This window comes from Saccopteryx leptura, chromosome 3 (genome assembly GCF_036850995.1).
Source record: "Saccopteryx leptura isolate mSacLep1 chromosome 3, mSacLep1_pri_phased_curated, whole genome shotgun sequence".
Lineage (NCBI taxonomy): Eukaryota > Metazoa > Chordata > Mammalia > Chiroptera > Emballonuridae > Saccopteryx > Saccopteryx leptura.
Window position 1 is genome coordinate 180,065,842 of NC_089505.1, and position 12,183 is coordinate 180,078,024.

The following is a 12,183-nucleotide window of genomic DNA, read 5'->3' on the forward strand; positions in this document are numbered from 1 at the left end:
CCGAAACCCTGCTTCATGTGTTACCTCTAGTGCTCACATCAGTCCTGTGAAGACACAGGTGCAGGGTATAAACAAGTTCCTGAGGTCACACTGCTTGTGGACCTGTGACTTGATCTCGTGCCTACTGCTTCCTAACTGTGTGTCTTCACTCTTCTGCTTCTGGGTCAGGATAGAAATTTGAATACTGTATATTGTTAAAGAACAAATTGAAAGAATATTTTTTTCAGCTGTGTGGCAGAAAACAACTACAACTTCTGGAGTGCATATCAATGTATCAATGAGCAGCAGTCCTCAAAGACCAAGTACATTTTAAACATTTAAAGGAAATAGAAACCCAGAGATGGAAGTAGGGTACTGATGCCATGTTTCATTCTTATGACATTTGCCAGATATCAAACTGACCTTTGCTTCTCACAGCCTGTGATTCGGCAGAGACAATAGAATAGCAGGCAAAGCTGAGGCCTGACCAAGGTGGGTGTGCTAATAGGGGCTCTCAGACCCCAAAAGGATAGATTTATAGTAAGAATGAACCATGAATAAACCTTCCTGCCACCCCCACCCCTCGCTGTCCTTCAGGTCAACAAGGAAGATTACCTGTCTCAGAGAAAACTTCTCCCTGGAGTTTGTGATCAATGTGCAGTGTGTTCCAAGGAGCACCCACGGAGACCACTGGTGTCACCTGGACAGATCCAGAGGGGTCATGTTCCACTGACACGATGGCAGATAGACATCAATGGACCCTTACCAAAGTCAGACAGGTACCAGTATGCAGTCACATGTGTAGATACTGCCACCAGTCTGCTTGCTGCTTACCCCGCCCGTAACCCAGACCAAAGGGCGGTCATACAGGTTCTGGACCACCTGAGTGCTGAGTATGGGCTGCTCCTGGTTCTTGAAAGTGACAATGGTACCCATTTCACAGTTTCTGTGATGAGGCAGTGGGCTCAAGACCTAGGGTTAGACTAGAATTACCATGTCCCCTACCACCCACAGGCTGTTGGTATCCTCGAGCGGTATAATGGACTCTTAAAGCAGGGACTGCGACAGGAAGGGGGCTCTAGCTCCCTTACTGGATGGACACGCCACTTGTGGACAGTACTCCAGACTTTGAATGAGAGACCTTTATTGGGGGCAGGCAGCTCCAATGGAGGCCCTCCTGCATTGGGCACTGCTCCCATCCAGTTGCAGATACGCACCAAGGGCGCTTTGCTCAAGCTGGGCTTTAGACAGCAGGGCTATGTGCTCCTGCCTGCCCCAACAGTCCTCCTTAAAGGCCAACAGCTTCAATGGACATGGCCCTGGACTGTACAGGAACCCCACCTACTAGGGTGGCCTTGTTGGCACTGTGGGGTAGGGGGCTAGAGGAGGACCTTCAGTTAACTCACCGGACAACCAGCACCTGGCCATCTAAGGCAGAAGTGTATTATCCCTTGAGTGCTTAGGGAGACAGCATTATGAAGGGCTCTTTGTAATTTCTCTATGGCCCATAATGAGTTCTCCCATTCTGCTGCACACAGAACCAGCAGATCCTGGTGAGCAGGACAATAAGGTTTGGAATGCCCATCTGGGGCAGCCTCTGGTACCTGCTACTGTGAGACAGAACTCTGGCCTGGATTCTGCCAGAAGGGAAAGATTTGCCTCTCTTGGTGCTGAGGACCACTCTCATTTCGCCCACAGCTTGTTTTTGTAATTCTGTAGTCTGTACTGTTTCTGTTCATGTAATGTACCTCACTCCCTGCACAGGGACCATCGTGGAAGAAACCTGTTACGTAGATTGTGAGGGAAGCAACCCCAAAGGGGTGGGATGTGGGGAAAACAGCTGTGTTAGGCTTGCCCATGGGTTTACCGGCTGCAAGCTCTTTGCCTGATTGGTGTGTGGGTGCATAGCAGCGCCCAGTGTGTGTGGTCTGTGTAAGGCTGTGGGTGCTTCCCTGGGCAGTGATTCTCCCAGATCGCTCTCCTGCCACTGGGAGGGGTAGTTTTCTTTGCTCCTTTGCCCTTACTGTGACTAGCATACTTTCTTTCGTTTATCAGCTCCTTTCCTTTTATTGTTTATTTGGTCGCCTGTCTTTATGAGCCTCCAATAAACAGCAATGGCCTGATGCTTTCCAGCTCTGCAGTTCCTCTATTGTCTTCCTGAATTCAGTGAGAACCTGCCTGGTCTCAACCACCAGCCTTACAATGTCCCTGAGTTAGAGTACACACCTTACCCGATGCTCCCTTAACCCCTCGTCGTGGCTCACTCTACCATGGAGTAACTCATACTGCTGTGCTTATGTCAACAGGGAGAAATCAGCTGTGATCTAGCCACTGGTGACAGGCCCCAGCAATCCATCAGAGCAGATTGCTGATGGATGCTTATCTGAGAACATCCCATCACATAAGCCTGAATGAACACACAGTCCTTTCACCATTAAAAAATCTCAGAAGCATAAACATAGACAAACATGATTATAAATTTTGTATTTTTATGGTGGACAGTCATCATTTGCTCCAACAGCCATCTGAAGCCAATAGTCTTGATTATTAAAAATCACAAAGTTGTATAAATGTTCTCCTCCTTTGTGAAAACCGTGTTCATTTTCTCTCCATGAAACAGGGCTGTCTGAGAAGCCTTGAACAGTCAACGTGACCCAAGGAGCTAACTTTGGTTCATCAAAATAGTGACTGAAAGAGAAAGATAACTCTTAACAAACAGAAAGAATTAGAAATGTTCACTTTTTTTTTTTAACTTATCTAGGTTAAGTGATATTTCTGAGGTTCCAATGAAGCTTAACCTTTATTTTTATTTATAAAAATTAGGAGATGCAAATTAAATGCCTGACAGTGTATTACAAAATCAGTAAAGGTTAACCAAAATAAAATGCACAAAACAAACTTCATCTTTTCCTGCCTCCATTGTGGAAGATCATGGGAGATTCAAAGAATAAAAATCCCTCCCAAAATGTCTAAGGAAAGTCTCCCTGTCTTAACAGTTCTGTTTCCAGTCTCTGTTAAATGAGACACCACAGGATAATTTATTAGATTATAAAAATTAAGTCTTATTATTGAAGAAAATCAAGTACTAAACTAATAAATGTAAAAAGAATGCTTGGTTTAAATAACAAATCTCTCAAAACTTCAATCTCAAGACATTTTCAAAGTGAAGACCAAGAACACATTTTGCTTACTTTGTAGACCTTTCTGTGTGGGATTGAGTTTCTTAACATTAGATATAATGTAGTACTCATTTATACAGTATCTCTCAAAGTGAAAAAACTAATGTTACTTTATACAATCCTTGGCATATTACGAATGCCGTGACTCACAGGATGTTAGAGCTGGAACTGATCTTAGACATGAATTGGACTCAGAGATGGTTAACTCCTGTTTTGCACACCCCATTCAAAAGAAAGACATTTTGCAGAACTCTAATATTTAAAACAGACGTCTTTCGTACAGTATTGCTATTTTCCTAAGTGACATTATAACTTCAACTGCATCAAATGATCAGGGGTAGGGGTGGGGAGCTGGGAGCAGAACAAGAAAAACAAGCAGCTGTTTTCAAGAAGCACAGTTAAGCTCTGATATCTGTCCTTCCATAAGGACAAGTATGTGGAGATAAGAGTTTCCTATCACGGAGTATAATTATGTTGTTTAAGATGATGTTACTATACTGTGGGCCCAAGCAAGGGAGAAAAAGGGAAATGTATGTGACAGGATGCTGACATTTGAAACAGTAGCACTGCTCCTAAAATGTCACGCTGGCACAAACAAGCAAGATGAAAAAGGCAATACGTGCCCATACCACAGCTGCTCCAACAGGAGGCATATCTTCTCTGGAAGTATGAAACCGGTGATTGTACACAAATAAGCTTTCGCCAACACTGTGCTTGGCTGAGGACAGCAATAAGTTGATATGAAATTATTAGGCTCATTATTTCTGTCACAAAAAAAAAAGAAAACACATTTATATCCACTGCATGATCACTTTCAAAGTATTCAGCCCCTATTAAAACCACGGGCCGGAGCCCTCCAAGCCCCAGGCACTGTTCACGCACAGCTCAGCAGGACTGAAGATGGCGCCCAGCCAGTCGAGGAGCTCGCTGGCGCTGCAGGATGCCTCTGGCCGGCCCCTGAGCTCATTGCTCTGCAGCACAGGGCACTGCAGGTCTGACACAGTGCTCGTTGCTATTTTTGGCTGATGCTCCTGGATTCCGTAACTGGAAAAGTGTGACATCATCACTGATTCTTCTACACCTTAAAACAAACCATATAAGGCCATTTGAATATTGTGCATAAGTTCTGTGAATCCCTAAAACTGCCCATCCCATCTGAGAGTTACAGAGCAGGTGGGATTAAGTAAGATGGAAGGAAGATGGGCAAAGCTGTATTCAAATTAAAATCATTTATGTTGTATTCAGTTCCTTGTGCCAAAGTTCTGTAAACATTCATCTTCTTTCAAACTTTCCCCAGAAAAGCATATCTTGATTCACCCCCAATGAGTTTCATCATTTGCTGTAATAAGAAAATTTCAACTTAAATAAGACCAAAAGCATTACTTATGCACAAATAAAATTAGTGAATTCTACAGAAAAAGGAACATATTTGCACAATCTCTCATTTTTTTTTTTTTTTAATTAAGTGAGAGGCAGGGAGGCGACAAACTCCCGCATGCACCCTGACTGGGATCCACCTGTCAGACTCTTACAGGGAGATGCTCTGCCCATCTGGGGCCACTGCTCTGTTGCTCAGCAACTGAGCTACTTTAGTGACTGAGGGAAGGCCATGAAGCCATCCTCAGTGCCCAGGGCCAACTTGCTCGAACCCTTCGAGACATGGCTACAGGAGAAGAGAGAGAGCAAGAGAAGGGGGAAGGGTGGAGAAGCAGATGGTTGCTTCTCCTGTATATCCTGACTGGGAATCGAACCCGGGACTTTTACATGCCAGGCTGATGCTCTACGGCTGAGCTGTTCATACATTTTTCTTTTGATTACACAATCTGTATAAAAGAAAGAAAAGAGGAACCAAATGATGACAGAATCAAATTAAAGCTTGTCTTTGAACCCAATAAGCTAGAATATCCTCAGGATTTTCCAACAGCCTTGATGACAGGAATAGTGGCCCCTCTAGAGCTAATGGCAGACTTGTATATTGCTCAGTCTAATGGAAACAATGTCTTCCTCCCTCCCTCCAGGGCACAGGTCAGCAGGCTTACTGCTTAGGGTAAGAGACTTGAATTCCTTAAGCTCCAGTTTCCTTTCCTGCAACATGGGTGTGCCAGCACCACTGGGCCTGCTGTGTACCTCCCTGTAGGAAGTGGGACTTAGCTGACTGTGTATTGCCCTGTAGGAAGTGGGACTTAGCTGACTGTGTATTGCCCTGTAGGAAGTGGGACTTAGCTGACTGTGTATTGCCCTGTAGGAAGTGGGACTTAGCTGACTGTGTATTGCCCTGTAGGAAGTGGGACTTGGTGGACTGGTGTAAATGTTGATACTCTGGTCACTGATACTGCAGTGAGTAACTGAGTCCTTTGTGTCTGACTCATGTCTTCTGCCAGCATCCATGAGACAGTGCAGGCTACCTTCTTAGCTTGCAAATAGGGCAAAATCACAGACTATCTATAGTCCCTGACAATTCCTTGAAATAACTGGGAACTTGGGAACAGGGAACTCTCCAGGACCCAATGCATAGATGGTCCTCAACGAAGACTTTAGGTGGCTGAAATGTCAGTCCATCTCTCTGCCCTCTTGTATCTCTACCATAAGTAGAAGGAGAAGCAGACCTAAGGCTCACATGAGCAACCTGGGGCACTCAGCAACCCGAAACTGCCCACAAGGGCCAGAGACATGGGCATGTTTCTAAACTGGACCCATGTGCTTTCCTGTTTTCCAAAACAGAGTCCTACACATCAGAACTGTGATGTTCTGACTCATTATAATCCTGTGATGGGCCAAAAATACACCTCTAAAAGGAGCAAGGCACATGGCAATTCTCAGTAGATTAACATGTTTAATGACCTCAAATTCTGAATAAAATTGATTGTTCTAATCAATTAAAAAGTGCAACAAATTTAATCTAATCTCTAATGGCATGCCTGAGTATCATCATGCAATAATGAATAAGCATTATATATGTATATAACTATAACTGGTATTATATGACTATAACTGGTATTATTTGAAAACACTACAGCCAAGGCTATTTGAGATAAGCTGAAGGAGGGAAGAAGAGAATAGAAAGGTTAGCTGCTCAGGGGCCACTCTCAGGGTCTCTGGATCTACACACAACCCCAGGAGAAGGGGGGCAGGGGCTGCACCACAGACTACGGTTCTTTGGGATGTGAGAGGCGCCAAAGCAGCTTCCTTAATAATGTCTCCATGTACGTGTACAGAAGATCCCTGACCAAGGGGATGAATCACCACTCAATCCTCCATTACTTTAATTAACAATTAGATTTTAAAAATCACAGTATTATTTCATAATTTATTCTTTCTACCTGGATGGTGCCAAGCCAAAAGAAAATCAAACTTCAATTGCTTCTTTTCTTTGAAGGACCAAGATATTCTTTCATACTTCTTAGAATGCGGCTTACAGGATAAGTCCATCAAATCAATGGAAATAACTTTAAAAAAATGGAAACAGGAATAAATATTTCATTCATATATAAAGAGCTTGGGTGGGAAAAGTATTAGATGAAAAAACCCACAAATTTTAGAAATTTTATGGATAGTAAAAATTATTTTATTCTTCTTACACTCTTTATTTTACCAATCAAAATTCTGCCTTTAATGGGCATTTCTAGCATTGGGAACTAATAACAGATGTTTTAAAATTCATATATTTCCCAGGTCAAAGACCAAGGGCAGAGTCAACTCCAATCAACCTTTGGATGTGGCAAACTTCGCTACTGCTGCTCACGCCAGACAGTGCTGGCAGAACAACACCTCCTCACTCGTGAGTGCATTTCTGCTTGTCACCACCTAGGCAGGCAGCCCAAAGGAAGCTCATTATTAAGAAGTTGTCGACTCTTACCTTAGGTTCATTAATTTGAATTTTTTTTCTTTTTTTTTTTTTGTATTTTTCTGAAGTTGGAAACGGGGAGGCAGTCAGACAGACTCCCGCATGTGCCCGACCGGGATCTACCCGGCATGCCCACCAGGGGGCGATGCTCTGCCCATCTTGGGGTGTCGCTCTGCCGCAATCAGAGCCATTCTAGCGCCTGAGGCAGAGGCCACAGAGCCATCCTCAGTGCCCAGGCCAACTTTGCTCCAATGGAGCCTTGGCTGCGGGAGGGGAAGGGAGAGACAGAGAGGAAAGGGGGAGGGGTGGAGAAGCAGATGGGTGCTTCTCCTGTGTGCCCTGGCTGGGAATTGAACCCGGGACTCCTGCATGCCAGGCCGACGCTCTACCACTGAGCCAACCGGCCAGGGCTGTAATTTGAATTTTTGACCCAAAACATAATACCTAATGGACCATCGCAGTTCCAAGATCTTTATAGGATGCGGCCTACAGCTGAGGACAAACAGCATCATCTTATCCTCCCTGAGGTCCAATTGAGAGCCCTTTGAGCCAGAAACTTTAAGGACAAGACAACCCCATATTTCTTCTGAACAAAGAGAACAGAGGCAATTCAAACATTTAAATTTAAACCGCCATGAGAAGATGACTACCTTGTTAGAATCTGACGGACAAGCACAATATTTACCAAATTTCATTACTCTTCTGCCAGAATAATGAGATGGACGACCTTGAAGTCCAGTCTCTTCATAAGTGTCTTTATCCAGTGATAAAATTAATTTCCCTATAAATAAAATAATTTCCATAAAAGAGATGTCAAAATATGACTTATGTTCTATGACTAAAAGAAAGCAAGGCAAATTGAGCAGTTAGGTATCAGTGCAATAAATTGCATACAAGGATTTTATTTATAATACAAGGATATTAGACATACACACATGTTATTTATAATACAAAGGCATTGTTTATACATTACACATACAAGGATATTGTTTATAATAGTGAAACTAGAAAATTATCTAAATTTCTACCGAAGAAGGAATAAACAGGTTATTATATCCCTCTTCTCTGAAAAATCATCAAGACATTAAAAATAGTATGTTAGAATTACATGCACTGATATGGAAAGATGTCTACGATATACAGCTTGGGAAAAAACAAATTGAGAAACATTGTAACAGAATGCAATTTATGTTAAAAAAAAAAGGCACCTCTACATGTGTTTATAAACCCACAGAAAATGTGTAGGAGAATGAACACAACCTGAACAACAGTTCCTTCTAAGAAGTAAAGTAAGTTTGGAAGAAGGAGGATGAAAGGGGAGCCTTCACCCCATCTACATTTGTATGATTAGACATTTTTTTTAACAGTATGCATTTATTTTTTAATTAAAGAAAGAATAAAAAAGTAGTGTTCTTACCATTTGGCAGCAGAGCAGCAGTATTATCTTCATCAATATTTGTATTGTAAGATAGTGCAGAGCACAAACCTGTATTGGGAGCCCAAAGGAGACATTATGAAAAAAAATCACACCTGCAAAAAGTTAGTGGGTTATTTTTACATGACAATAAATCTTTGAGATTACTGCTCCAGCTCACTCAGTAAACCTAAAACCTGCCAATGCTAATCTGAAGTACAGGAAAGGCCAAGCACAGTTAGTTTAATCCCCTGCCCGAGACCTGTTTGTGCAAGGTGACTACCATCAAGCAGAAAAAGGACTAAAGATGGGACGTGTGTCTTAGCGGATGCTGGCATTGAGGCACAAAGTAGAATATTAGGTAAGTGTACACACCTGAAAGGCAGAGTTCCAGGCTGAGATTCAAAATGTACCAGGAACTTGTATAATGTTAATAAAGCTGCTAATCTCTCCCAGACTCAATTTCCTCACCTGTAAAATGGGGATCATAGGCCCATTTCATAGATTTGTTTCAAGGGTTTAAATTGGATGAGATATGTAACAATGCCTAGTATGGCTTGGGTCCACACTATTCAAAGCTTCAAAACAGATGAAAGGAATAATGTAAATGAGACCAAAGACAAGACATCCAGCTTCATAAGCAGCCCAGCAACAGCAGAATGAGAGGAGCTCCAAGTAACTAGGATTCTTTAGAGCTCCACTGGAGAGGACGGACAAGGGTCCTACAATAAGATAAGTAAGTGGCTTACTTATGAGTATAGTAACTTATTTACATAGTGAGGGTGGGATCCCTAAAAACTTTCTGAAATAGTTTCAAACAAGTGGCTTCTAGGAAACAATTGGAATAAACCAATCAACCCATTTGATATGAACAGGAATGAGCAGAAGAAGGCAAGGGTCATAAAATCTGAGCAGAAGGCATGAAACCACAGCGAGAACAGGGCTCAGTGGCCAGCTGCTGTGTGGGCCTCTGGAAAGCAATCTTCTGAGACAGCTGTTGTGGGGAAACTGGGAGCACAGCGCTCTTGCAGCCACAGACCCAACAGCACTGTGTCTAAATACATGGACCAAAAGACTTGCCTCTTCATTAACCGTTGTTACAAGGAATACCCTTTTGTTACAACATTCCCCACCCAACACTTGTGAACAAGTGTCATCCAAAACCACCACCTTAGGAGAGCAGGAGAAACTGGATGAGAATTCTGAGAGGGAAGAGGGTCGCCAGCCTTTGATAACAGACTGTCTCCACAGGCCCTCTGTAAAACGAAAACCCTTGCATTCTGATGTGATCTGACCACACTTCTTGTCTTGCCACATTCATAGCCACTACATAGTTTTCCTTACCTTTCTTCACAAAGGTATTGATGAATTTGTGTGTAATTAACTCATAAACAGGTAAATTCTTCACAAAGTAATAGGGTCCAGTTTCCATGACCAGGTTTTTCAGTTCTTTTGATAGTATCCCACATTCAGGAATCAGAAATGAAACCTATTGGAATGTGTAATGTGAACAGGTCTTATTTTCATGTAGATCAACACTCAGGTTTTTAGGAATGATACATTATCACGAAGGCTGCTATTTCTCCATAGATTTCTACAAAATTCTTTTTTTTTTTTTTACAGGGATAGAGAGAGAATCAGAGAGAGGGGCAGAGAGAGATGAGAAGCATCAATCATCAGTTTTTGGTTGCGACACCTTAGTTATTCATTGATTGCTCTCTCATAACTGCCTTGACTGTGGGCCTTCAGCAAACCGAGCAACCCCCTGCCTGAGCCAGCGACCTTGGGTCCAAGCTGGTGAGCTTTTTGCTCAAACCAGATGAGCCCACACTCAAGCCGGCGACCTCGAGGTCTCGAACCTGTGTCTTCCGCATCCCAGTCCGACACTTTATTCCGACGCTTTATCCACTGCGTCACCGCCTGGTCAGGCTCTACAAAATTCTTATATAAACTAACTTACCAATCCAGAAAAAGAAAAATCTGACAATTCAAAATTTTCATTTTTGTATTCAAGCATACAGTACCACAGAGAGAATGAGCAAAAAGAAAAAAACACTTTAATGGAAAGGTCTTGTTAATATCTTAACTTTTGTAAATAAGAAATATGTTTTATGTCCTGTTTCATTTACTACTCCAATTACATTTTATGGGAATATAGGTCAATTGAATATTTCTATATTTGTTTATCCTTGTACCAAGCTCATAAGGAACGTACCCTTTCAGAATCAATTTAGCAATTGGTCACGTGGAAGCAGAAGTGTCCTAGATCTCTATTTCATGGACAGGAAAATCCTGCGTGGACCTGGCGAGTTAAGGTACACATGCCCGCCTGCTGTCAGCAGTGAGCTTGCCATCAGAAGTGGAGATGTCAAACCTAACGGTTTCACGTGTTGCCCAAGTACTCCATACCTTGAAAATCGCTCTCCCAAAGCTTGAACCCCAGTCTGTTCCCGAGGATCGGGGTCACCACTTGTTGAGAAATCGTCCAGTCAGGCCTGAGTCAAGATTAGTTTGATCAACCTAAAGTGCTAAAGGCTTAAGCCATTATTTTTTTGGAGGCTGAGCCACTTCAATGGGTTGGTTAAAACGGCCTTATTCAACGGGACCGGGAATTTAGGTTGTTCTTCCCTCCTTTCAGGAAATCCTGGATAAACCAATAATTAATCTCATCGAGGCCTCGACTTTTCACAACTGCGAAGTCATTCCACGAGGTGACATTTTCAAGAAGCAACAAAATTACCAACCCGCTATGGCCTTGCTTTGCTAGCAGCGCCGCCGCAGCGGATTTCTCCAAGTTGGAAGCGCGCTGTGTCCGGAGGACACAGAGGGCAGCACGCCCAGCAGAAAGTTCCCATAGCAGTGTAGAGAAGCCAGCAGTGCCCCGGGCCTGCACTCGGCACGGTGCTCCGCAGACCCACACGCGGACGGGAGAAGGAATTAGGTGCTGGGGAGGAGGCGGCAAGCAGTCTGGCTTCGATTTGGGGCAGTCGCGAGTTGTACGAGGCCAGCCGGCGGCTGCCTTACGCAGCTGCCATGCTCTCTTAAGTCCCCAGTCCCGGCCTTGTCCCCCGAGAGTCCCTCCTCAGAGTGCACTAAACCTGGGCCGGGGATAGGACTGTAGTCACCGGCTAGCAGCTTTAGGACAGGCCCGGGCACCCCGACCCGCGCCCGGCGCATCCTGGGAGTTGTAGTCCTGCAGTTCCCAGCGCTTAGGAGACTACATCTTCCAACATACCCGGCGAGGATACCCGGCGAGGGACCCCCCGCCCCCCGCAACGCCAGAGCGTGGGTCTCAACGGCCCGCGAGCCCAGGCGGCCCGACTCACCCTGTAATTATGATAGTGCGTCTCCACAAGATGTCTGTGGCGTGACTTGTCGTGGCCGAAGTTGGATTTCTCGCAGACTAGCAAATGCCGGGGTACCTCTCGTAGCCCGCGTAGGGTGGCCATACTCACCCTCACGCAGAACTCCCTGAGCTTGCCGCCTCCGCCGCCCCTCGGCGCAGCCTCGGCCCGCCCCGCCTCCCTCGTGGAGGCACCTCCCATCTGGGGGTGGGGCTAGCAGGGCAGGCCCACCTAGGAGGCGGGGCAGAAGCTTATTAATGCATACCAGACACCTTAAATTCGGTGCCTAAAACTTAAATACCTGGGAACCTATTAGGAACTTGCCTTTTTAAAGCCACTTTTCTGGCCATGCCCTCTGTTGAGCAGATAAAATATATTATGCTCACTTTGTTAAAGATGGTGCTGACCATGTGGAAGCCGCCC

General features: G+C 44.2%; 1 protein-coding gene across 7 annotated transcripts; it reads right to left on the reverse strand.

The window, feature by feature from the left end:
- Window positions 1-2,448: 2,448 nt before the first annotated feature.
- On the reverse strand, window positions 2,449-11,920 carry RPP40 (ribonuclease P/MRP subunit p40). Of its 7 annotated transcripts, none has more exons than XM_066376956.1 (10): window positions 11,743-11,879; window positions 10,826-10,911; window positions 10,632-10,718; window positions 9,761-9,905; window positions 8,420-8,488; window positions 7,688-7,783; window positions 6,479-6,604; window positions 4,041-4,239; window positions 3,782-3,922; window positions 2,449-2,667 (listed from the first exon to the last, which is right to left on the reverse strand). In XM_066376956.1, the coding sequence occupies exons 4-10, from the start codon at window positions 9,846-9,848 to the stop codon at window positions 2,469-2,471; spliced, it is 918 nt and encodes a 305-aa protein (XP_066233053.1). In that variant the 5' UTR covers window positions 9,849-9,905; window positions 10,632-10,718; window positions 10,826-10,911; window positions 11,743-11,879; the 3' UTR covers window positions 2,449-2,468. The 7 variants fall into 7 exon arrangements, with proteins under 7 accessions (XP_066233053.1, XP_066233054.1, XP_066233051.1 ...); XM_066376957.1 differs by having other exon boundaries at window positions 10,632-10,745; XM_066376954.1 differs by lacking the exon at window positions 10,632-10,718.
- Window positions 11,921-12,183: the final 263 nt, after the last annotated feature.